The sequence below is a fragment of the Rhinoraja longicauda genome, chromosome 3 (assembly GCF_053455715.1).
Source record: "Rhinoraja longicauda isolate Sanriku21f chromosome 3, sRhiLon1.1, whole genome shotgun sequence".
Lineage (NCBI taxonomy): Eukaryota > Metazoa > Chordata > Chondrichthyes > Rajiformes > Arhynchobatidae > Rhinoraja > Rhinoraja longicauda.
This window is the reverse complement of record NC_135955.1, coordinates 29,465,535-29,493,124: the sequence shown is the minus strand read 5'-3', so window position 1 is coordinate 29,493,124 and position 27,590 is coordinate 29,465,535. Positions and strand designations below refer to the sequence as shown.

General features: G+C 41.4%; 1 protein-coding gene across 7 annotated transcripts in view; it reads left to right on the top strand.

Annotated features, from left to right (window-relative positions):
- Nucleotides 1–27,590, top strand: part of LOC144591202 (phosphatidylinositol 4-phosphate 5-kinase type-1 beta-like) — a 126,528-nt gene that overhangs the window by 87,765 nt on the left and 11,173 nt on the right. For 5 of the 7 annotated variants that reach the window (XM_078395494.1, XM_078395500.1, XM_078395503.1 and 2 more), the window contains exons 7-13: nucleotides 1,475–1,774; nucleotides 9,753–9,964; nucleotides 11,053–11,136; nucleotides 12,387–12,435; nucleotides 17,314–17,398; nucleotides 19,123–19,281; nucleotides 24,121–24,268. In XM_078395494.1, the coding sequence (XP_078251620.1) occupies nucleotides 1,475–1,774; nucleotides 9,753–9,964; nucleotides 11,053–11,136; nucleotides 12,387–12,435; nucleotides 17,314–17,398; nucleotides 19,123–19,281; nucleotides 24,121–24,268 (1,037 nt within the window). The remainder of the gene's footprint in view (nucleotides 1–1,474; nucleotides 1,775–9,752; nucleotides 9,965–11,052; nucleotides 11,137–12,386; nucleotides 12,436–17,313; nucleotides 17,399–19,122; nucleotides 19,282–24,120; nucleotides 24,269–27,590) is intronic. The other 2 variants (XM_078395521.1, XM_078395520.1) reach the window with 2 other exon arrangements.

The window sequence follows — 27,590 nt, the reverse complement described above, 5'->3', positions numbered from 1 at the left end:
AAGTTCTGATGGAGGTAAATAGAGCAAATGCTGATTAGTTGACTGCATCATAAGAGCATTTATGGTTCAGTCCATATTAATTCACCATCCCACTCCTACTCTGGCCATCTGACTACGGTCTTTCGGATCTGTTACAATGAGGCCCAAACAAGGCTGATGAGCAGCACCTTGTCCTCCATCTGGGCTCATTGCAGCCTTAGACATACTATTAAATTCTACAACTTCCAGTAAGTCACTTTCTCTGTATCAGAACTGGCCACTTACGCCATAAATCATCCATTCCTGACAATGGCTCAGTAATTTTCTCCATTAGCACGGCGGCATTATCCTGCCAGCAGATCCCACAGCTTCATATTGCAGACAAAGGAATGTGATCTGTTGCACTATCACTGATTAGTGCTATTAAACATCAACCACTATTTATATATCCATGGCAACCCAGACGTCACCCCTTCACAGTATTCTTACCAGCCAATTGTAAATCTTTTTCACCTCATCCCCCCCCATCCACCTGCCTTCACTGCAACTTAAAACAAACTTGATTTTCCTCTTTCCCACTTATGATGGTTTTCAACCTGAAATGTTAACTCTGTTTCTGTTTTCACTGGTGCTATTCGAACTGCTGGGTGTTACTAGCATTTTCTGTTTCATTTCTGATTTCTAGCATCTGTACTTTTTCTCTCTGATTTTCTGTTTTTAAAATCCCATGGCAAGGCTGAAGTTGTCTGCTGATGGCCACAACTACATTTCAACTCCCGCCCAACACAAGCATCTCGCCTGGTCCACCAACCTTTACTGCATGCAAAATGGCTGTTGCAAATACCTCACCCAAAAGAAATTGAACTTCATCCCCAGTAATTAATTGTAATTGATGCACTTTGAAGAATTTTCTGAGGCGTGTGTTCAGATTCTACTTGACAGAGTGGTCGATTGATCAATGAGAAGAAATGCAACATCTTTCACTAGATGGGAACGAGTATTGGGGGTGTGGTGGTTGGGGCCTGTGTGGGGTTGAAAAGTTTGAAGGCGAAGATGCGCTTGATAGCAGCACCAACTGACTGAGCCAAATCGAAATTCCAGACTATATATTGAAAGTTTGAAAGAGTTTTATTGGAATGGTGTATTGCTAAATGTCAGTTCATGTATAAGCTGTACAGATTTAATAATGAGCCCAATCTCCACTGTTGTTCAACAGGCAGGAATTCAGCCAGAATTAGTCAATTCTGAGACAGGAGGTTCCAACTTAATGTACCTTCCAAGTTTTTGTGATTACTTTAATACATAATGTATAATGAATTTCATGTGTCAGGTTTCCCTGTCTGTAGTTAATTGAAATTGGCAGCATTGATGACAGGTGAATGCCAAGTCTGCCTCTGATCATTGCTGCACAGCATTGGATGATTTAAATGTGGCCAGGCAACACATAGAGGTTGATGAGCAACAATTTTAATCTGAGATTCTCTTTCCCTTGCAGAATTTAAACCAGAACCCGAGGACACTATTGCTAAAGTTTTATGGATTGTACTGCATGCAGTCGGGAGGGACTAACATAAGAATTGTGGTTATGAATAATGTGTTGCCACGTTCAGTGCGGATGCATCAGAAGTACGATCTGAAAGGGTCGACGTACAAACGCAGGGCCTCGAGGAGAGAGAGGGAAAAAGATGTACCCACATTCAAAGACTTGGACTTTATACAGGACATGCCTGATGGCCTCTTTTTTGACGCTGAAACCTATAATGCATTGATCAAAACACTTCAGAGAGATTGCCGGGTACGTGAAACTTGAATTTAATATTGCTGCTGAGCTTTTTTTCTGAATGAAGTTCAAAGGAACTTGACCATCCAGGGTACACAGGCCATTGAAATGTCAGTGAATAATCAAAGCTAATAGCATGCTGGCCTTTGAAATCCAAAGGGGATGGAAGTGATGGCATAACTATTTAAAGCCCTGGTTAGACCGAACCTGAAGTATTGACCTGTTCTGGGATGGACACGATGGAGGAAATGCAGCATAGTTACCAAATCTCACTGGGATGCAAGGGTTAAAATAAGAGGTAATTATTTAAAAAATAGGCATTTACACTGCAGAAACATTTCCTCACATCAGTAGTAGAAAAAAAACGGGAAGGCACAACCTTGGGATAAGGGTGAAGAGATTCGAAGGGGATATGAAGGGCAGTGTCTTCACCCAGAGAGAGGCAAATACCTGGAATGCACTACTTGAGAGAGTGGTAGAGGGTTGTGAACAGCATTTCAGTGTTGGGATAAGCATTTGCACACCAAGGCAGATAGAGCTATTGGCTAAGTGCTGGGTAATGTTGTGCAATTCTATTCCTCTACATTCCCCTGGAGATTAAAAGTCAACGGAGTCTTGTCAAAGTGTGGTCTGTATTCAACCCATGCCAGGGATGACCATGTAAGGTTGGCAACCATGACACTGCACCAGCATTTACAAATCATACCACGTCCCACCCACGCAATACATAATCTCAATTTGATTGACATCACTTTGAAAGATGTTATGGTGGCAGATTATAGAGATGGCCTAGATTTAACACAAATATTCCCTGCAAACTTATTAACTTTGTTCTTTTAGGTGGTCTATTTTAAATAGATGTAGAGTTGCTCCAGCCTTGCCGCTCTTCCCATTCCCACACTGACCTTTCTGTCGTGGGCCTCCTCTTTGCTAGAGTGAGGCCGCATGCAAACTGGAGGAACAGCACCTCGCACCCATTTCACTTGGGTAGCTTACAACCTAATGATATAAACATTGAATTCTGTCATTTTAGGTAACTAATCGAACCCACCCCCACCTTTTTTTGAAGAGACACAAAATGCTGGAGTAACTCAGTGGGACAGGCACCATCTCTGGAGAGAAGGAATGGGGGACGGTTCGGGTTGAGACCCTTCTTCATACCCTCCTTTTTTCCATCTTCCCTGTGCCCAACCTGGACTCGCACCCATTTCACCCTCTCCCCTTCCACTTGCATTCCTTCCTCTGATTCACAGTTCGCAACTCTTCAAACCTCATCTCACCTCTTGTCTTTTCATCTCTGGCCTTTGTCCAACCATCTGCCTATCAATCCCACCCCCCCCCCCCCCCCCCCCCCCCCCGCTCTCACCTTTACATACCTATCCCTTGCCAAGCTTTGTCCTGTTCCTCCTCTCATCAACTTTCTTCCCCACTCTTCTCTCCCCCCTTCTTCCCCACCACAAATCAGTCTGAAGTAAGGTCCTGACCCGAAATGTCACCTATCCATGTTCTCCAGAGATGCTGCCCTGATCTGCTGAGTTACTCCATCACTTTGTGTCTTTTTTTGTAAACCATCATCTGCAGTTCCATTTAAATGCTGGAAATATTATCCTAAATCTAATCTTCCCATGGGGGGTTTCTCAGGATAGTCTTAATGCCTTTGTAGAACATTGATTTTGGATTCTGGATGTATTCCTGGGGGCTTCATGTGACTTAAGTTTCATAGTTCCACTTCAATAGTCCCAATATTGGTTGGGCATCACAGCTGTCTTTGTCTCCTTACCTCACATCTTCAGCCAGTTGGAGAGTGAACGCTATTTGTGATGCAATTGAATGATTCTCAACAATGTGTTCACTTCTCTCTGTCCCCGTTCCCCACACCCTAAAGCCTAACTATTCTGTTCTCAGAACTCAGAAGTATTGAAAGAAAATCTGGAGAGAAATTTAAAAAACGTCACAAGAAACCAGGGCCAGATTAAGCTAGTGCAGGGCCCGTAGCATATGTTATAAAGGGGCCCTAAATACGGGACAGGGTGACTTCACCGCCTGTGCCCCACGTGACCTCATCCAGCCAGCGGCCAAGTGCTCCAGCTCCACCAATGGCAGCCGCCCAGGCTGTGAGGCAGGCTGCTACGCAACCTCCGTTAGGCAGCGTCTGGGCCTACAGCACCCAGCGCCGATGCCCCCCCCCCCCCCAGGTCCAATACGGGACATGGGTGGTCCCATACGGGACAAGCCAATGTAGCCCAAAATATGGGATGTCCCAGCTACTACGGGACAGTTGGCAACCCTAGATAGCCAACGCTGTCTGGGCCTACAGTGTCGGGGCCTACAGTGGCTAAACATTTCTCTTATTATAATATTGCCTGTCCGATTGGGTGTTTCCAGCATTTTTTACATTTTTATTTCATGATTTAAGCATCTTGGCTTTTAATGCATTTCAATCTCACATTTGTACAAAAAATGACAGTTACAAAGCACGGCGGCTCCTTTTGTCCGTCTCCCCCCCAACAGCGATCCCCATTGTTCTTGCCCTCCCTCCCCTCACAGCGGTCCTTCACGCTCTTGTTGACCGCGGGTCGACCCATGAGGTGCCGCCGCCGCGGCCCCATTGTCGCGAGGCTTTGCCGCCGAGGCCCCATCATTGCGAGGCTTCCCTGCTACCGCCGCCGAGGTCTCGCCACTGTTGACGCCCCACTGCACGCCTCTGATGTCGACCCGGGCCCCAGCCGTGGGCTCCGTCGGCCACTTCACCTGACCCAGGCTTCTACCCGCGAGGCCCCGGCGGGGCCAGGACCCGGGCTTCTATGCGGCGATTCGGGAGGCATCGACACCGCGGCGTAGAAGAAAGGTCTCGATCCGAGACATTACCCATTCCTGCGGTCCAGAGATCCTGCTGAGTTTCTCCAGCATTCTGTGTCTTAACTTCCCGATGGGCCGCGGCTATGGACTGGGAACGCTCTCCGGAGCCCTTTATCGCGACGCCACGGTCTCGATGCCTCTCGGATCGCCGCATAGAAGCCCAGGTCGGGGCCTGGTCGGGTCTGGCCGACGGAGCCTGTGGCTGGGGCTCGGGTCGACACCACAGAGGCGTGAAGTGGGGTGACCTTTCTTTAAAGGTCTTGATCCGGCAGCATTGCACCCCTGGTGGTGGGGGGGTGAAGGTCTGTGTCTCGGGGTTGGCGGTTGGGCAGTGACGCACCAGCTGCCCATTGGTCCTCGCTGCCCCGCCAACACATTCTAACCGCGGCGGTTGGGGACCCGGTGCGCAACACAGCGCAGGGGGCTCCGAAAGCGCGGGGCCCGTAGCAAATGCTACTTTTACTACTATGTTAATCCGGCCCCGCAAGAATGTGTGATCCTTTCATATTCCTTTCATATGTTTGGGTTCATTGACTTCTTGGGCAGAGGTGAGCGCAACCAGTAGCTGGAACCAGCATGTGTAATTACCCCTGACAACCCGAGGTGGGTATTTAGTCTATATATCATTCCCCTTTATCACCCGTATCCACCTATTATGTGCCAGTCTTTGTCCGGCCCCACCTCACTTCCAGCTTTCTCCCACAACAATCAGTATGAAAAAGGGTTGCGACCAGAAACGTCACCTATCCATGTTCGCAAGAGATGCTGCCTGACCCACTGAGTTACTCTAGCACTTTTTTTTCCCCACTATTTTTTGTATTTGTTCACATTGCTACCATGCAGGTTGATCTACAGATTTGAGGCTCAAGGACAATTGAGGAGATGGTGGTCATGAGGGAGAGAATAAATTGCAGGACTATTGAGGGAATAGGACTGATGGGATTGCTCCAAGAGCCAGATTAGACTAATAGATCCAATGACCTCTTTTTGTGTCATGAAATATGAATATGAATCCAGAAATAGTGGCAATCATACTACTTGAGACAAAATCTGCTGCTTCATTCTTTTTGCTCAAACAACTAATTTGGAAAGAAAACCATGTTTCAAACTACTTGATTTGCTTTTATGTTTGCCAAGTTCAACAGGAACAGAGATTTTAGTATGTATTGATGTATTTTATGAGCATTTTGAATAAATAATTTGACAGAGATAATTCCTCAAAGAAACAAAGGCTGAAACCATCTAAAACCACAAGCAGTATAAAGGAAAGGTTCAGGAATTGTAAATTTTTATTGGAGTGTGAGAAAAGAGGGAGCAGAATATTATGTAGACTGCCTTCGAGTCATTGCTGCCAAATTTATAAATAGCTTTAGAATAATCAGACTGATGGAAAATGTTTGTTCGGGATCTGCAAAAGGTGGCACACATTTTAAACACTTGTTTAAGTAGAACATCACATGGCTAAAAATTGGGTCCTCTGTTTTAAGCATTAAACAGGTAACGTTTGCGCATTGACCTCTGCTTCTGAAATTTGCTTTATTTTACTTCATTGGACCTGATGTTTGGAAACCCAATTCAATGCATGCCCTCGCGACATTGAAGCATTTTTATCCCCCAAACTCTCAAAATAAATTTGTACAGCATTATTTTTGGGAACCATTCTTGTCAGAATCTTTAAACATTAAGGAATCTATACCTTCCATATTATTAGAAGGCAGGAACATTTTCTGTTGGATATTTATTTGAAATTCATCTAAAATTAAATCCATCTTTTTGTTCAACATTTTTTTATTTTTCTTAAATGTACTCTCAATACCTAGAGGCAGCCAATCACTGCTCCTCTTCCTGTTACATTTGCATATTGAGGAAACATAATACAATAAATGAAACTAAAAGATTTTGAAAGGAAGGATGAATTTAGTTGTTGATGAATTTCAAATAATGCCCAGTAGAAATTAATTTGTGATTCGTATCAGCCTTCTGGAAAGATGAGCAAAGTAAAGGTTTAAACTAGCATGGACTACAGGCTATCCCTGGGTGACAAATGGATTCCACTTTACAGGTTCATTTTTGTCCACAAGTCAGAAAATACGCAATCACACTCTGGTGACCATACCTCCACAGTATTGTAATGATTGATGTCAAAAGCACAAAAACTGATAAGAAAAAAGTCAAGCATTCATAACCCTTTATATTAAATGATTCTTGGGGAAGATAAAACTTGCAACCTCCTTCATCAGCATGAGAAGTGAAAAGTAATATTTATGCCACATCTGCAAGGAAAAGTACAATTTCTAACTGGACAAAATCTAACGACCTTCAATTAATAGATTACCATTCCATTAATTACCATTCCCATTATCAGCATCTGGATGGCCACACTACCATGACCTGAATAATAATTGGACCAGCCACATAACTTGTAACAATAGTACTCTTGTAACAATAGGTCAAAGGCCAGGCATCCTGCAGAGATCCAAACCCTTTCCATTATTTACGACACAATTGGGAGTGAAATGGAATTATCTGCACACACCTGAAGAGTGTAGCTCTGAAAACGCTGGAGAAACTTAATACTAGCCTGGGACAAAGCAGTCTGATTGCTCATTCTTCTAATCCCAAACATTCACTCCCTTAACCATTAGCACATTATGGCCACAATGTGCACCATCGATCTGATGCATTACTGTTCATTCTCAGGGCTGACTGGATCTCTCAGTATTTCAAGCTGTTAGTAATTGTTTTTTTCTCACTCTCTCTTTCTTCACCTCCTGAACCCACTTGGAAGCATAAATTCAGCGAGTGCTTGGAATGTCACCACTAGAAGTCTCTCACTATTCTGATTTTGCAAATGTATCTGTTTCTTCGTCTTCACTGGATTAAAATCCCCAAAGTTCCAATCTAGTAACAGTTTGAGGAATTGTTCCTCACTATTTTCCTACGGTCATTTTGTGATAAACAGTGAACATTGACCTCTGTCCCAATGCTTATATCACACTGAAGGAAAAGTATTTACAGTAGCATTGCTCATTTAAATAGATCAATCTCTTGACTCATTTTTGACTCCTTCTGTACTTTGTCTTAGCATTGAAAATATCAACATCTTTCCCCAATGGGTTTAATGTTCAGTAAGTATATGGGTGATTTCTTGTAGTCTTGCCTTGACTGTATCTCTGTGACCCCTCAGCTGTTAATTGTTTTGTGCACCCCCCTCGCTCGTCCTTCATCCATCCTGTTTTGACCATGCCTGCTTCCCATCTCTTCAAAACAAAAAACTGCAGAAGCTAGAGATCTGAAGTAAAGTTAAATGCTAGAAATACTTAGCACGTCATTCAGCTTGTGTAGAGACAAGAAAATGAGTTAATATTTCAGATCAATGAATTTGCATCTGAGCTGGCCAGTTCTGATACACCGGAGAAGCCAGTCGTCTGAGATGGAAGTCACTGTCTTGTGCAGAGGGCTGCAGTGCACCTTGACGGCAGATGAAATACTGTTCCTCAAGTTTCATAGAGCATTTCAAGACTGGAGTGAGTTAGAAAATTAAAGTGACAGGCAACTGAAAGCATAATTTCTAACTGAATGGTGGTGGTCTGCCAAAGCCATCTCCCGATCTACAGTTAGTTTTATTGATGTATCGGAGCATCTAACACACTATACACTAAACTGAAAAAGTTGCAAGTGAATTGAACTTCATCTCAAGGATGTTTGTGTCTCTGGCAACACATGATTCCTCTGACCTTGACTTTGGCCCCTCACACTGTTCCAACAAAGCCTAATGTAAGATTGAGGACCAGGTTCTCATCTTCCATGTGGGCACATTCCAGTGATTCCTTGGGTTTTAATACCAAATTCAACAATTATTGATAACCAGTCTTTCAGGTTTGTCAGAAATGGACAGATCTGATGCAAGATCATCAATCTGTAATATTAACTTTTTTTTTCTTCCTCTATGTAAGTTGTTTAACCTGCTGGTATTTACAGTATTCATTTTATTTCAGTTTTTCAGTAATTGCTGTATTTTGTATTTCACGCTCCCACATTTTTTTCTCCTTTACCTAGTGTACTCGTATAGTTCCTGTATTTGCATCCCCTTTAAGCAGATCAGGTTGCGATTAACAAACCTTAAATGCTCACTGAGCCTACACCATCCGTGGCATTTAGCTTCTCTTGGTCTCCACAAATGTCCCTTTGTTCTCTCTATTTCCCTTTTCTGCAACTTAAAACGTGTTTTGTAATGTTTCCTGATCCTGATGAAAAATCATTAACCTGAAACTTGAACTCTATCTCTCCAATTCTCCTGTTTCTCCCCATGCCTCGCCTTTTGACCCTCGCCTTGCTCCCTGCATGAGTGCTAGGTGTACATACTGTCATTCAGGAGGTAAATAAACATACTGGTCACTTATAAGATTCAAATTTAGTTTTTTGTAATTTCTCAACTTTGACCATCTTTGCCTCTTTCTCAGTTCACTTGTTTGTTCAATCATTTGTCCTTCTTAATTCAACTATTCCTAGACATTCACATTGTCATCAGGCCCTGTCCGTGAACTCGCTGCATTCAAATAATTCGACTGCCCACACTACCTGGTCCAAGTCTCATTCACCCATCGCACTTCTAATTCCCTCATTGAACTTCTTAACCTCTTTCTTCTCTTAAACCATTTAGTAGAACCTACCTCTTTGACCAAACCTTTGGCCCTCTGCTCGAATTTCCTTAAGTGGCTCAGTGTTGAATCTTCATGACCTTTCTGAGAAACATCTTGGGTTGTTTTCTGTGTTAAAGTAGTCTTCTAGATGCTGGCTATTGTGACTAGCTCTTCATGAATATTTGTTATTTTTGTTACAGTAAGTTTGGATTCAGTCAAATGATGCCAGTAACTTTTATGTGAAAATAAAAGAAACTGCAGATGCTGGAAATTTAAAATAAAAATGGAAAATGCTAGGAAAACTCAGCAGGTCAGGCTGCATCTGTGGGAAGAGAAACGGGAGTTAATGTTTCAGGTCAAAGAGCATTTTCTGCTTTTATTTTCGATTCCATTAACAGCGGTTTGATATTTGAGTAGCTATGTTCAACTCGTTGTGAAAATACCATTGATTCCTTGTACCATTGGATATTAAATAACGCATATAATTACAGGTTTTGGAAAGTTTCAAGATCATGGACTACAGCCTGTTGTTGGGAATCCATAACTTGGATCTAGCTGACAAAGAGAAAGAAAATGAGGTGGAGAAACTTCAGTCTGCTCCAGATGGGAAACGTACAGTAGGGCAGAAGGTGTTGTACTCCACTGCCTTGGAATCTATACAGGGTGTGACAAATTCAGGGGAATCTATTGGAACAGATGAAACGTAAGTCATGTCAAATGATCAATATTCTTTGAATTTAAATTAATTTCTGTTAGTGAATGATTTGTTGGCTGCTCTGCATTTCATTCGAATGCACAGTAATGAACGCAGCCCTACGATAAGTTCTCTGAAGTCAATGAATGACAGCCTGACGTACGTATTCGTATCGTACAAGTGGAGAGCCAGTTACATTGTATCCCTGTTTATTCACAAAATGCTGGAGTAACTCAGCAGGTCAGGCAGCATCTCGGGAGAGAAGGAATGGGTGACGTTTCGGGTCGAGACCCTTCCCCTGTTGATCTATTGTGGCAGTAGGCAAATTGTCGTGGGTCAAAGTCCTCACTGAGAGAGATGCAACGAATGGAGGGGTGCTGAAAGTTTGGAGGATTAAAAGACTGGAGGAGATTACGGACCTAACAGAACCTAATGGTCACAGTATTTCAACCAGCGGAGATGGTGTATGACTAATACCAAGGTGGCAATTAGTGCAATCTAACACATGGGCAGCAGAGCTTTGAATAAGATGAAATCTATCCAAGAAAGATAAAGGGAAGTTCTCCAGGAGAGTACTATAAGGCCAGGTCTAGAGTGAACAAAGGCATGAATTAAATTGTGATTTGAGCCGAGACTGGGGCAGAGGGGAAATATGGAAACTGATAGCGGGTCAATTTAGTGAATATTAATTTTAATGTTAGGATGTTGAACATGTGAATCGTGGCAAGAAATATAGAATGGGTCCTAGCCATAACATGGTAAATGCAAAGCGTTTGTGGAATACTGTCTGTGTTTAGAACATCAATCATCTTCAGATATATGTTCATGTGCTTTTCTGGTATGTTTTGTAAGTCTGAGAATTTCTGAGGAATGGGGTAAAATGAATTATTCCAACCCCAGAGTCCAATTAAGGTTTAATTGTGTGGGTGTAAGTTGGGCAATTCATTTAATATCAGCCGAAGTTAAAGAATTGCCACCCTCCACCACCACCCCTCCCTCTACCTGGCCAGCCCCACCTCAACAACCTGCTACTTCCAATGATTTTTGATTATTTTTAGCCACTATTTTCTCAATTCTTTCTTCTGTTCTCTTTCCAGAATGGGTGGCATACCTGCTAAAAATAGCAAAGGAGAGCGGATCCTCCTTTACATGGCCATCATTGACATTCTGCAGTCCTACAGGTTTGACTGCTCGAGTAGAGCAAATGCTTCTATTTTCAAACTGCCCTGTCGCACTAGCTAAGATCCCATGTACAGATTGACCTGCATTGAAGCTTTGACTTTGCCAACACATGCATGTTGAATCTCATTCCTTTCCTTCCGCAACACAGCAGCAAAAAATTTGGATGCCTTCAAATTAAAATGCTTCTTGTCCAGGTTCTTGAAAGTGCACATTGAAAATCCCGTGGGAGTTGCTGGTTTGTAGTGGGGTAGTGGGTATCTATAACAGAATGAATGTTTCTATTCAATTTACCCTTCCATTTCAAATTGAGGGTGACACCACATTACGGCTAGTGGGACTATGTTGTGGCCAGATAGCACCAGTGACCCGAGTTCAATCTTGCACTCCAGTGCTTTGCGTTTACACATCCTGGCTGTGATCACATGGATCGCATCCAAAGACATTGAAATTTGTAGGCTAATTGGCCAGTATAACTTGCCCCTAGTTTGTAAGCGAGTGGTTGGGGTTTGATGGGAATATGAGCAGAACAAAATGGGAGTAGTGTGCATGGTGTTTGGTGGGTGGCACAGATTTGGTGGGTCATGGGACCTGTTTCCGTGCTAGAGAATGCAACTGATCTTGCAAGTGTGGGAGCTGTGAATGGCATTGTGTCTCAGCAAAACAAAACGTGTGAAAATTCAAATCTAGATAATTTTGTCAATAACAAATTGGTAGGACCTAACTAAATTGCAGGTTTGTTTAAGACTATGGCTAGATTGGGAAAGAATTTGGGAGCCAGTACATCAGACCATCCACCATACCAGCCGGATTCAACAGAAATGTGCTCAATCACGTGCTGCGAAGTTGGGCATTTGGGCTTTGACACGCTGCTAAGGGAAGGGGGGATTCACATGATGATAATAGGGCAGGAGACAATCCTGGGTGTCGTCAATATACAAAGTATATAATGTACTTTGTATATTGATGACAAAGTAAGGGAGTGTTTACTGTGTGGTTAGGTTTGCTAACCTGGAAGTGTTTAATCATATAACTGAGAGCTTGAAGTATGAAGCTCAAAGCTTGACGATGCCTTGTCACTTGATTTTGCATATCTCTATCATGAGAACAATATTTAATAAAATTTTGAATGTTTATAACTTGCAAAGTTCCATTGACAAATTGTCGCCACGATGCTCTATTTTTAGCATTATCAAATCAAAATTGCAATGATTTTGTACTTTTAAACCGTGATATTTTCCTACTATTAAAGGTTCATCAAGAAGCTGGAACATTCCTGGAAAGCTCTTGTCTATGATGGGGTAGGTGTGCATATCATCTATTTTTATGACCAAAGCACGAACTGGGGGAAAGGGAAATTACCAGCAACTACCCCAAGAAAAAGTCATTAAGGCAAACTGAGAAAGCACCCAGAAACACAGGTTTTCATTATTGTATCAAATTGTTAGGGCCAGATGCAGATACTGAACAGTATATACACCCTTTCCATAAATGGATCCCCTGTATAGATGCATTATTATATATAATTTGCTGTGCATTCTGGTCTAAATGGATCCTTGGTACCATGAGCCTTATGACAGCCCTCTTTATGTCATCTCATCACTGTAAACAATCTCTTTTATTGCGTCGTCGTCCCCCCCCCCCCCCCCCCCCCATGTGCTCTTGCAACTTGCCCTGTTCCCCACACTCACTTGTGGGAGCAAGCTCAACATTCTCATGTGAGAACATACCCTCTCTGGAAAGAACTTTCTCCTAAATTTCCTATTGAATTCATTAATGTTTTATTTATTCGGGGCACATTGAAACATTGTTTATTGTTTGCTGGTGGGGGAGTTGACCTGAGGGGTCAAATTGTGTAATTGTAAGCTATAATAATTACGGTAGGTTTCTTTAAACATTGATTTGTACATTCTTATTTTTAATTTGTCTTTATGATAGTCACATACGAGGATAACAGTCCTGTACCAATTGTTCAGAATGTCCTGTGCACTGCTGCCTTGCTGCATGATAATAAGTTATTGTCAGAGCAGCATGGTGGTGCAGTTGGTAGAGTTGTTGCCTCACAGTACCAGAGACCTGCGTTCAACCCTGTCCTCCAGCGTTGTCTGCATGGAGTTGTCACATTCTCCTGGTGACGGAATGGGTTTTCTCGGGTGCTCCAGTTTCCTCCCGCATCCCCGAAACATGCGTGTTTGTAACCAAATTGGACACGAATTGCCCCTAATGTGTAAGGAATGGAAGCGAAAGTGGGTTAACACAGAACTTGTGTGATTGATGGTCAGCGTAGACTCTGGGCCAAAAGGCCGCATTCCAAGCTGTATCTCTAAACGAAACTATTATCACAAAGTGCCAATGGAAGTATTGGCGTGAGTCGTAGTCGGGATCCTTTGCTGCATTCGCTAACCGTTGAATTGGAGCTTTATTTTAATATTGTTCACAGAATGCTGGCATTTCCAACGATGTTTGCATCCAGTGTTCATCCTTAATTACCCACATATGAAGAAAATAGTTAAGAGTCAACCAGATTGGTTGGTCTGAAGTCAGTGGATAAAGATAGTAATTTGTATCCCCACAGGTCATGAAAGAGCCAGATGGGTTTTTACAGCAATCTGATACCTTCATTGTTATCTTTACAGAGATTAGCTTTAATTCCTGATTCACCTAATTATGTGGTATCACAATGCTGGAGTAACTCAGCAGGTCAGGCAGCATCTAGGAGAGGGAGAATGGGTAACGTTTCGGGTCGAAACCCTTCCTCAGTCTGAAGAAGGGTCTCAACCCGAAACGTCACCCATTCCCCCTCTCCTAGATGCTGCCTGACCTGCTGAGTTACTCCAGCATACCTTCGATTTGTACCAGCATCTGCAGTTATTTTCCTACACCTAATTATGTGAATTATAATTCCCCCGCTACCATGCTGTGAATCAATGGGCCAAAGCACTGGCTCACAATCCATTAATTAAACCACTAGGCCACTGTACCCATTACAAGCACAACAGCTTGTGGCTTTATGATCTGTTCCTGCTATTTTCACGACTGGCAAGGTAAATGGAATAATGTTACATTCAGCCACACATGTTAATGTTTCAGACTTGACCCAGAGCCCCCAATAATTTGAGAATTACTGGGTCACTGGGGAATTGACCATGGGAATTGATCAATTCTGGGACTGCGGCTGTGCACAAAAGAGGGCCGATGTGTGAACAATAGCACAGATTGTACATGTCCCAAGGTTGAATACTCCCTCTTTAAAACGAATAAGATTCATGTTGGTTTGATTAAAAAAATAATCCATGTGGTGAAATCATGTAAGATGTTTAACGGTATCGAGTGAACTTGAGCAGTCAGAATTCTTTCTTGTTTCCCAGTCCATATCTATCTCTCTGGCGTGTTCCCAATGTGCATTGTGTGCTACAGGCAAAATGGCCATTGTTGATAAGGCACTGATGACCTTTGGTATTACCGCACAATAAATGGTGACTCGGATATCAAACACTCCATATATCAAATGGGGGAATTGGGAATTGGCTCCTATTATTACCTTAAGACGAAATAGACCATGGACAAAGAAAGTAAAATTGTGCAGATTTTGCTAAATGTTAATCAAATATTCTACGGATCAGGCAGCATCTGTGGAGGGAGAAACTGAGCGAAGACATCTGCTTGTTCTTATTCCAACTGCATTTAGAAATTTGGGTTTTAAGGTGCAGAGTAAATTGGGTAGTATGCTGAAAGGAAGGTTTGTGATAGTAAGAAGGGGCATGGCAATAGAATGATAATACGAGATGGTACAAATTATGAGTGCTAATGGTCAAGTAAAGAAGATGGTGATTATTCTGGGGGAGGTTTAAACTTTAAATGAAGCAGAATCATTATCTGAAGCTACAAAAGGTAGAAATGTGCACTACTTTAACTCTGATTAATTTGAGAAGCTGTTCTGCGGATGATCAAGTGCTGTTCCTTGAGTATACTTGGAGCTTCATTGGAATAGCGCAGGAGACAAGGATAGAAAGTTGAGGGAAATGTAGAATTTAGGTGACAAACTCTGCCAGTGTACATCACTTTGTGATAATCGCGTTCCCACAGAATTGCAAGAGAGCAATGTTTTTTAGATTTAGAGTTACAGCGCAGAAACAGGCCCTTCGGCCCACCGGGTCTGTGCCGCCCAGCGATCCCCGCACACTAACACTATCCTACACCCACGAGGGACAATTTTTACATTTTCCCAGCCAATTAACCAATTAACCTACATACCTGTACGTCTTTGGAGTGTGGGAGGAAACCGAAGATCTCGGAGAAAACCCACGCAGGTCCCGGGGAGAACGTACAAACTCTGTACAGACGGCGCCCATAGTCATGATCGAACCTGAGTCTCTGGTGCTGCATTCGCTGTAAGGCAGCAACTCTACTGCTGTGCCACCGTGCCGCCCACGATAAATGTTATTTATCGATGCAATATAAGAATATTATAATAAACAAATCCTGGCATTATATCTCCCCAAACTCTATTGAGCAATAGATTTGGGCTTTGGGATTTGCAGAAGAGGCAGCATTTTAGCATGCAGCAGTAGAATACAAACACAAAATGCCATTATAGTGATGTCACACTATAGATTATGCCATGTAGACCGCAGAATTAGGCTATAAAGCAGTCTTAGCTTGTTCTTCCATCATTAAAATCGTGGCTAATTCTCTGTCATAACATTTACCCACCGATTTTTTTTGTTTGCTCTATCAGTGATGCTGAAAAATAATAATCTCAGTAACTACCCGCCCAGTGCCTTAAATAATGAAGCTTTGCAGCTGTAGATGTTCTCCTTTTAACACTGTCCTAAGAAGCCGGCCTCTTATTCCGACACTCTTCAGTTAGAACATACAGCCTCTCGCATCTTCTGTTTTGCATTTGTCATTGTACTTATTGTGGTATTACCATTATCATGTGTACTGTGTATTCTGACTTTCATGTGAACAAGAAATTTCATTGCACCCTGATGTAGATGACAAATTAATCTGAATTTATCCTGTCATCCTTCTTGGAATGTTGTGCATCACAGTATGATCACTTAACATTCCCCCAAACTCTAGTGAGTGCAGACCACTCTTCATCGCAAAAGAGAACCTACTTCTCACATCAATCAAATGTAGTGAATCTACCATGCATTGCCTCAGAGACACATATATCTTTCCTAGGCTACAGAGACCACAGCTACAGTCTGTGTAAGAAAATAACTGCAGATGCTGGTACAAATCAAAGGTATTTATTTCACAAAATACTGGAGTAACTCAGCAGGTCAGGCAGCATCTCAGGGGAGAAGGAATGGTGACGTTTCGGGTCGAGATCCTTCAGACTGATGTCAGGGGGGCGGGACAAAGGAAGGATATAGGTGGAGACAGGAAGATAGAGGGAGAACTGGGAAGGGGGAGCGGAAGAGAGGGACAGAGGAACTATCTAAAGTTGAGGGCTATCTAAAGATAGTTCCTCTGTCCCTCACTTCCCCTCTTCCTTCCCAGTTCTCCCTCTATCTTCCTGTCTCCACCTTTGTCCCGCCCCCCTGACATCAGTCTGAAGAAGGGTCTCGACCCGAAACGTCACCCATTCCTTCTCTCCTGAGATGCTGCCTGACCTGCTGAGTTACTCCAGCATTTTGTGAAACAGCTACAGTCAGTGTAATCTTGCTGAAGCAAGACCTTTATTCTTCTGCTCTAAGCACTAAAATATTAGATGTCACAAATTAAGCAGCAACATATCATCGACATGATAGGAATAATGCTGATAATCTCCCTCAGGATTAATTTTGCTTCGCACCTTTGCACCCTTGATCTTTCCAGTGGCAACAGAGGCCTGTGATACCTTGTTGCAAAGCATCATTCAGCAAAACAGAACAGTGGGACTAGCAGAAATGTAGTGCAGTCGCAACACCAGAAATACTAATGTTAAAGAAATCGCATAGTTGCAGGAAAAGTGAGGACAAATTGCACAACTAGCTGTTACGTTAGTATACAATTGCAGTGACAAGAACAATGAAACTGAACAATATTTATTTAGACCCTTGTGTCATCACCTCTGCATTTTATTTCAGTGATTTACTCCTGGACTCAATTTGTCACTAACCCTTGGTGTAATAGGGCACGGGTTCATGTACTGCCTTATTGATGCGTCCTTTATTATCTTTCCGTAGGACTCTGTCTCTGTCCATAGGCCGGGATTCTATGCTGACCGCTTTCTGAAGTTTATGAGCAGCAGAGTGTTTAAGAAGACATTTTGTGAGTATCAGGAAATGTTTAATACTGATTATTGTCTGCCCTTTTTAGAAACGGGCAGGTTAAATGGAAAAAATGTCCAAATATAATCGCTCAACACAGATGACCATTCAATCCATTGTGATTGTGACAGCTGTTCGAAAGAGCAAGCCAATTAGTCCCATCACCCTAGCTCCTTTTCCTGTGATGGTGGGTGTATGGAACAAGCTGCCAGAGGAGGTAGTTGAGGCTGGGACTATCCCAACATTTAAGAAACGGTTAGATGGGTACATGGACAGGAGAGGTTTGGAGGGATATGGACCAAATACGGGCAGGTGGGACTTGTGTGAGCAAGTTGGGCTGAAGGGCCTGTTTCCATGCTGTATCACTATGACTCTATGACCAAAGTCCATTCTGGGCTTGTCCCATTTACCTGCATTGGCCCACATCCTCAAACCCTTTCAGTCCATATACAGTACCTGTCTATGTTGTAGGTTGACAGGAATGCAACTTTTTGGAATTTCAAAAAGCTAACTTTGGTTTCTCTACAAATTGTTATGACCAGCTGTACAATTGGCATCAATAACGTATTCTCCCTATCTAGTGTTGGATAATTTTATTTTGAAGTGTTTAGTTTGATTAGAGAATACATTTACATATCCAGGAAAACCCCTGGACTTTGCCAAAACTGCAAGATTCCACTAGCATTTCGCTAATCGGGAAGTACTGTGCATATAGTATCCTGGCGATCCTGAGCTTTATAGATCCCTTTTAATATTTCAAGAGATATACTGTTGGTGATGTGATTCTAAAATAATAGCGGAAGACGATCAGGCAGGAGATTGGAGATGATATAGATCGTGTACGGGCAGGTGAGATTAGTTTAAAGTGGCATCATGGGCAATGGAAGTGTGAGCCAAAAGGCCCATTTATGTGTTGTAATGTTTTATGTTTTACATTGCTGAAATTACTCATCAATCAGGTAACTTCTGGAAGGATCGAACTTGGGTCTCTGGCACTGTGAGGCAGCAGCTCTACCAGCTGCCCACTCTGCTGCCCATGTTAAAAATCATGTGGGACCATAGGCCTTATGAATAGAGTTGTACACTACAGAGCAAGTCATAATGACCATTTATCAAACACAGGTTCAGCTCATCTGGAGCATTGTGTCCAATTCTGAGCACTGCCCTTTAGGAAAGATGTGAGCTTCAGCCAGGCTGCAGAATCAATTTACTAAAATAATCCTAAGGATGAGGACTTCAGTTATGTGGATACAATAAGAAGCTGGGGATGGTTCTCCTTGAAACAGAGGAGATTGAGAAGATCCAGTTGTGGTATTTCAGGAAAAGATGAGTGAATTCTGAGTAGTTAAATAGAAACTGTTCCCTTTGGTGGATGTAGTCAAGTACCAGGGAACATAAAATGAAATTGACTGGCGAAAGAACCAGGAGTGACACGAGGGAAACCCATTTAATAAAGTGTTTAGGAGCTGGAAGTTACTGTTGAGAGGGAATGGATTCAATTATAGCATTCAACAGCGTACTGAATAAGTGTTTGCTTGGAAGAAAATCTGCGGCTCTCTGGGTTCAGGCCAAGCATGGAGTAACACAGAAGATCTGCCATGATATTAAATGACACATCAGCTTTGAATGACTGTATGGCTGACCTCTGCTTCATATGTTGTTACGCTTGTCTTTGGTCGTCTGTCAAATGGATTTCGTATCATTGTCCATTTTTCATTTTCACAGCCTTGCGATCATCTCCGTCGAAGAAAGCTCGCAATTCCATTCCGGTTGTTAAATACATAGAGCAGGATGTTTCATCCTCTGGACTCATAAAGGACATGAGTGAGGGGAAGAGTGAGATGCTGTTGGGAACTAGGAGCTATTGTAGCCTTGACGAGGAAGGTAATTCTGGCTTGGTGGTTGTGTTTAACCTTATTTTGACATTGTTCACTTTAGCATTAATCTAAGGTTAATGTCTAAGTGAGAGGGACTGTCCATTAATGCTCTTTGTTTTGTTCATATAGAATTTTGATTTGAAATTATTTCTGCTATAGGATTACAGTTTTGGATGAATAATAAATTGCAATTTTTGGAAATTGGAAATGATACACAGGAGTCAAAATTAAGACTCTGCAGATGTTTTAGTTATCTTAATTTTAGTGAAATGGCATTATAACCTAATTCCACACTTAATACTATTGAAATTAAAGTAATACCCTTGTCATTTTTTAATCCAATCTATTCAGAGTTTACTTCCATTCCCACTTATCTCCAGTGCAAATGAGGCTGATTCTTTGTCCAATAACTTCTGAAGAGAAAAGCAGTGAAGCCATATGTAAATATACTCTGAGCTTAATCCCTGATTTAAGAAATAAGAGTGCAAAATTGTATGTGAATCTTACAATCAGCACAAAACGAAGTCATTCAATCCATCTAGTCTTCAGAGGTGCTATTTTTTTTTTGCTCCCTTCATTACCTGCAAATTTCCCTCTAAGTATATCCAAATCCCTTGTATTTTAAAGTTTTTACTAGCTAATCTTCCACTGTCCTTTCAGGCAGCACATTTCCAAATCCTAATAACTCATAGCCTTTTATTTGTCCTCGTGTTACCTCTGGTATATTTTCCAATTAACTTAAGTCTGTGCCCTCTGGTTAATGACCCTCCTGCCACTAGAAGCAATTTATTTACTCCAACAAAAGCCTTTATGATTTTGAGCACTGCTATTAACTCTCCCTTAAGGAGAACAGCCCTGTTTTTTCCAATCTCTCCATGTAACTGAAGTTCTTCATTCATGGTAACATTCTAATAAATCTCATCAACCCAGCTCAATACCATGATGCCTTTCCAAACAAAGTTGTTCAAAATTGTACAAAATACTCATGGTGGGTTTCATCTAGTTTTTAGTAAAAAAATAAGGCTGGAAATACCTCGTAGCAGGCCGTATCTATGGGACGAGAAACAGAGTTAATGTTTTAGGTCAGATCCTTTGTCTGACGCATTTTCTGTTTTTGTTTTAGATTTCCAGTAGGTGCAGTTTTTTTTTCTTTAACTTCCATCGAGTGTTTTATAACTTACTTATTTTTTGTAAATACGCATGCACAAGATTTAGACAGCCAAGGATTCTGTGTTTTATTTATAAAGAGATGTTTCAACATTATGCTACCTTCAAAGATTTACCAGTGCTCACCCCTAGGTCCTTGCATTTTTGAATTCCTTTTAAGTTTGTACCATTTAGTTTGTACTGGCTGATCTATTGTATCAAAATGAATCATTTCAAACTTCTGTATTAAATGTTACTGGTGTCTTCCCACATCTTCAGCCTGCTTGTCCCCCTGAAGGCTGATATTCAATACTTCGGGTTGGTCGCATTTAAGAGATTGGTGTCATTTGCAGAATTTGAGATTTTACACTGTACACACAAAAAAGATCTCTATGTTGGCTCGGGGGAAACACCCCTCTATTTCCTCCTGGAAAAAAAACAGCTGTTCATCACTGGTCTCTGCTTTCTGTCTCTCAGTCAGCTTCATATTCAAGCTGCCACTGTTCCTTTAATCTCATGGGGTTCAATTATATTTATTATGACACTTGGAACATAATGTCTTTTAATAACTGAGTTCAAAGGCAGAAACTTGAGCAATGCAGCATAACACTGAAAAGTACTAACCATTTTAATTTCAAATGTGTAACCAAATCTAATTAACATCAGAATTAGTGGGCAGCCATTACTTTTATCTGAATGTCGAAGGCTGAACTAGAGATCTTTAAAATTGAAGGGGTTTTCAGGAAGATGCATCAATTTGTGGGAGAGGATAGAGATGGAATACTGTAAATAGAGGATCGTCATTAATAATCCCATAGGGAACTCAGTAGTCAGCCAGATAGTAAGGAGATTGTGGAACTCGCTGCCAGACAGCATGGGTAAAGATCAGAGCGAGATGCAATTAAACGGATGCTGCATAATACCAGAGAAAGGAGTGAAGTGAAAGTGAGACATAGCGAGTTTAAATACTAGTATGGACCAGATGGATGGAATGGTCTACTTCTGTGCAGTGTGATTGATACCGAAGATTTGTGTTTTGGATAGAGGCCATGGCTGTTTTCTTATTTAAACAGAGTATGAAGCAAGTACTAGGGAGCAAATTGTGTGGGTGTTTGGAAAATTGGGTGGGAGCTGAATGAGTAGCCATTTTTTTTACTGAATTTGAAAACTCTGAATTAACATTCACTCTCTTGCATCGAATTAAATCCTATTTTGCAGCATTTATTCTATGGGTTTAAAAATAATTTCAGTTTGGTATGCTTGCCTTTATAAATCAGAGCATCGAGTATAGAAGTTGGGATGTAATGTTGAAATTGTACAGGGCATTGGTGAGGCCGAATCTGGAGTATGGTGTGCAGTTCTGGTCGCCAAATTATAGGAAGGATGTCGACAAAATGGAGAGGGTACAGAGGAGATTTACTAGAATGTTGCCTGGGTTTCAGCACTTAGGCTATAGAGAGAGGTTGAACAGGTTGGGTCTTTATTCTTTGGAGCGTAGAAGGTTGAGGGGGGACTTGATAGAGGTTTTTAAAATTTTGAGAGGGACGGACAGAGTTGTCGTGGGTAGGCTTTTCCCTTTGAGAGTGGGGAAGATTCCAACAAGGGGACATAGCTTCAGAATTGAGGGACAAAGGTTTAGGGGTAACATGAGGGGGAACTTCTTTACTCAGAGGGTTGTGGCTGTATGGAATGGACTTCCGGTGGAAGTGGTGGAGGCTGGCTCGATTTTATTATTTAAGAGTAAATTGGATAGGTATATGGATAGGAGGGGATTGGAGGGTTATGGTCTGAGTGCAGGTAGATGAGACTAGGTCAGGGAGAATGGTCGGCGTGGACTGGTAGGGCCGGACAGGCCTGTTTCCATGCTGTAGTTGTTATATGTTATATGTTATATATGTTATACAGTGCCGCTGGATTTGAAAGGCTTGTTATACTGTGCGTTTTGGATCATTTACAAAAAATTATTAAATCTGAAGAGAGAAACAGGTGACACCCCAGATCAATAACTTTTTGTCGGAACTGAAAAGCACTAAATGTAGAGAAGGGTGGAGAGAAGAGCAACGGAAGATCTTTGATCGAGTAAAGGGCAGGCATGAGAAATAGATACACAATGGTAGTACAAGGTGAAAGAAAGTGGTCCTGGAAGAGATTTCAAAACAATAGATCAGGCTACTGGTGGGTGAATGCAGGAATCAGAATCATTTTCTGAAAGTAGAAAATTCTAACAAAAATACAAAACCGAGTTTAATTTTGCTTTTCACAGAAGAATTTCGCTTTTCAAGGGGGATTTAAAAAAATTTAATTGAATTGAAATTTCCCAAATTTGAAATCTTAACTTAAGCTCTTGTATAAGAAATTGGAACAGGAGTAGGCCATGAGGGCCGTCGAGTCTGTTCTGTCATTGTCGGAATCATGGCTGTTCTTCTACCTCTGCACCATTCTCCAGCACTGCCCCCATAGCTCTTGATTCCCGCAATGACTGGAAATCTATCCATCTTTTTCAATGGAAACAATGATGAAGCTTCCAGAGTCGTCTTGGAATTCCACTGCTACACAACTCTCTGAGGAAAGGACTTTTCATCTTCATACTGAATGGTTTTTCCCCTTGTATAAGACTGTGCCATGGTCCTAGTCAGATGAAACCTCTTTCCTACATCTAGCACATTCAAAGCCTGTGAGAATTTTCTACCTTTCAGTGAGATTGCCTCTTGTTCTTCTACATGCTGGATAATATAATCCCACTCTACGCGATCTCTCTAGGTGTGGCAAATCTGCCACCTCTGGAATTACTCTAAGGAATGTTTACTACACCCCCTCTATGGTGGGTATTTCCCTTCTTTGCTAATGAGACCAAAGCTATTCAAAGTATTCTAGGTCCAAGGCTTTAATTGCAATTTAAAAAATTCTCCTGGATTCAAACCCTTTCATAGTAAAGCCCGTGTTTAAAGATGTCTCTAATGTGGGCTGCAAATGACCTGTGAATTTAAGTTTTTGATGCAAAGCCGCAGAGAGTTTCAACCTTTGGAGGAGTGGGGAGAAAATAGCAATCGACAACTATACCTGCATGTTGATCTTGTATTAAAACACACCCAGAGCCCATCAAAAGTCAACAGCCCAAAGATTTACCATTGAACAAATCCACTGCTTTTCAGTTATGTTCACAAAAATCAATGAAGCCACATTTCCCACATTAACTTCCATTTGCTACGTTCCTGCCCACAAACAAGTGAAGTCACTTTTTATTTGTCTTCCCCATTCCTGTCCTTCACAAACATCTAAAGCCAGATAACTGGTTGCTGTTGCTTTGTTGTGTACCAGTAACCTGTCATGGAAGCACAGTGGCTGTTACTAGACTGGAGATCCTTGGGCTTGAATTTACATTCAAGTACAAATCCCATGGCACCTGGGGAATGTCAATTCAATTTTAAAAGAACATCTGGCATGAAGAACTGGTATCAGACCCATCTGTCAGCAGGCGATAAAACTTACCTGGTTCATTAGATGTAAATCTGCCAGTTATCTGGTATGTCTCCATGGCAATGTTGTTGAAATCTAACTGATGCAGCTCAACAAGCTGTTCTGTTTGAATGCAACTACAGTTGTGAAATAAATGCTGAAAATATAAATTCAAAAATGTTGGTGGATCAGATAATCAGTAATTTAGTTGAAAGCCAAACTAAGTTTTCTCCTTGTTTTGTAGCAATGGGATTTCGCAGACGCAGACCGGACGTCTTGCCCAGCACGGGGTCTTTATTTGAAGCAGCCTCCTTGGCAACGACACTTTCCTCCACTTCGTTACTTCTGAATGAAACAACACCATCTGAAGGAACGGCAAATTCCTCCCTCAAGTAGGAGTCTTGTTATTTTGTAGAGCTTCTGAGCTGTTGAATGTTGTGTTCTGCCGGTTGCAAAGATGTAAGAGATGGAAACGTTGAAGTTCCCAGTTCATAAGGAAGTTTCAAAGGCAGAGAGGTACCTGTGCAAATATTGCCAGACGGTTTAATGTCAACTCCATCAGGGATGCTGTCATAAATGTCGAGGAGCATTCTGCATTGGTTTCATGTCCCAGTTGAGGAGACATCCTGCAGGGGAAAAGATTGACACCGAGGCATCCTTTCTTCTGAGCAGATCAGTAGTTTATTCCTTATTTTGCTACCACTCCCATCACTCTTGACTGCCTTGAGATTGAGAGTTGCTGGTGGCAGAAAAATGTATAGCATGTTTCATTGTTCTGCAAGTGTCCTTGGGGACATATTGACTTGTTATTTGGCATGATGGACGTATTGACGTTATTTGGCGTAAAAATCAATAATTTCGGGTTAATTGTCAAATGATGGAATGGGAATTTGACTAGATTGTCTTTTCGTGCTACTAATATTTTCTCCTGTACTCCTTTCTTCCCTCCCCCTGCCTGCCAAACATATCACAGGTTTAATTTGTTGCTGGCCTGTTTTCTGTGCCTTGAAAGAATATTCATTAAGACTTGACAATGACAAATAATTCACCTATAAGATGTCACATAATACGGGCACTGGGACTGTGTGTGAGTTTTTGGCATGGTCTGATCACTTGTAGACTGAGTGCATGCACCCTGTTTCGTTTGTCTGAGGATGTGTTTTTTTAAAAAAAACAAATTAAAAGACTAATTCACCACGTTCTGCAGGTTTCGGTTTTCAGGTTTATCATAAATCTAGTTATGGAAAGGGAAAGTAAACCATGCTTTTGAAAAGCTCTCTAACTGCACTCTATCAAACACCAGGACACTGGTTGACACAATGGGTATAGCTATCTGTATAGCAATGGGTATAGCACTTCCAAAATTGAATTTTGAATATGACAAATACTGATGGAAGTAAACTTTTTACCTGCATGCATGTCTGACAAAACTAATGGGAAGAGAGGGTTCCAATTACCTACGTAACCACAAACTATCGCACAAGGGGTGCCTTTATATTGGTTTAGACCTGCCCCACACCCGGGTACTAATCATAGTAACTATAAATTGTCTGCAAGTCAAATGAATCGGGCACAGTATGCTACAAGAAACAGAATGAGGAGTAGGGCAAAGAAATGTGCATCCCAGCTATCAGAAGAGACACCACTGCCTGAAATCAGCACTCAGAATTGAATTGCAACATTTCTTTGCTGTGCCGTGTTAAATCCCAGAACAGATTTGGGACCATGTCATGGAAGATCAGAGAAAGTTATTCCACCTTGAATGTTTCTTTCCTTTTAAAGGATTTGGAATTGAATGAAACTGTCAAATCGAACCTTTTATTGTACTCTTTGTCGTGAGGCTGGATGGTCAAACTTTGTCGTGAGGCTGGATGGTCAAACTTGGTCTCTGTGGAGGAAGCAGTGTTTTTAAAACAGAAACATACTCAGTTTTGTTTTTTGCAACCACCATAAAGAGTGATCCATTGCCAGAGTTCGCTACTTTCCTTGCTGACCAGTTATGAAGAGCTCATTTTAGGCAAAGGTCATTGAATATTACCTTCCTTTGGTATAATAAGAATAAATACCGCAATGCACAGAAAGGTTAAAGATATTTTAAAGGCATGGATAAGAATAACCACGAGAGGTAAACACATGAATTACTGACTGAAAGCTAAACGTAATTGAAAGCAAATGAGTTTCCTTAAGAGCTTGGTACTTCCCTCAACTGATAGGGTTGAAGTGCCCCATGATATTATTTAAGTGAAAAAGGAAGAATAATCCCAGATATTTGGAGTTGTTTTTTCCTATACTATTCGAATACTGGGCAACTGTGACAATGTTTACTTGACATTGCACTCAAAAGCTGACCCTTAAGAAACCCTTTTCACTTGGGGAAACCATAAATGTTTTGTATTTAAAAGCTTCACCATATCAGTATCTGTCCAAGACAATTGTCCTCTTGAGGACGGTTGGACAGTCTACTAGGTGAATTGAAGCAATTGATAAGTTTTATACCAAGAATTTTTATTTAAATTTTGAAAACAACAAAGCTTGTGTTAATCAAAGCCAATAACAGTTACATTTTAGCATTCAAGTGAAGAAACCATCAAAATATATAATTAAACAGTGTTTATTCAAATTACTTGTTTCAAAAGCCACTCACAGCCGTGTATTGAATACTTTTAAAGAAAACATTAAAAGCTGATTGGCTCATTTTATATCAGCCATATGGATTTGTTTGTACGAACAGTAATCTATTCAAAAATTAGAGCATTATTCTGTTCAAGGTTCCCCCACAACTATTTGTTTAATGATTAATTTTCTGTGCTTTTGTGTTTTTTAAACCTGTTGTTCATGTTGCTGTTCAGAAGTCCTTTTAAAATTAAGTACCACATTAAATGATGCGTAAACTTTGTACTTGTGCCTCTGTTTTAATCATTTAATAAATTCCTTGCTATGTTTGCAATCAAGTTAATGTTCTCTCATCAAACAGCACTTGCATAAATGTAATAGGGTTTAGGTTAGACTGATATCAATAAGAACTGGGGAGAAAAAATCTCCAGCAGCTGAAAGCATAACTTGCATAAAAAGAGTTTCTTGTTAGAAACCAAGCATGGGCAACTCCAGGACTTGTTTGCAGGAATTTCTCACTCTCCAAGGACTAATCATATTTTAGTAATGATTAGTAAGGATGCAGTTGACACTAAAGTAGGCAGTATCATAGATAGCGAAGTTGATTATCAAAAATCACAGCAGGATCTTAATCAGCTGGGCAACTGGACTGAGGAACAGTTAATGGTGTTTAATGCATAAAAGAATGTTGCTTTTTGGGAAGTCAAACCAGGACAGCACCTTCACAGTTAGTGGCAGGGCCCTGGGGAGTGTTGTAGAGCAGAGGAATCTAAGAGTTCAGGTACATTGGTCCCTGAAAGGGGCATCATGGGTAGAAAGGGTGGTTATGAAGGCTTTTTGTACATTGGCCTTCACTAGTCAGGGTATTAAGTATAGAGGTTGGAACATTGTGTTACAATGGTACAAGATGCATTTGGAGTGTTGTGTTCAGTTTTGGTACCCTGCTGTAGGAAGGATGCTGTTAAGCTTGAAAGAATACAGAGGATTTGCAAGGATGTTGCTTGGACTTGAGGGCCTAAACTATAGAGGGTGGGCAGGCTGGAAGTCTTTGCAGCACTGGTGGTTATGTTACAGAGATGTATAAGATCATGAAGGAAATAG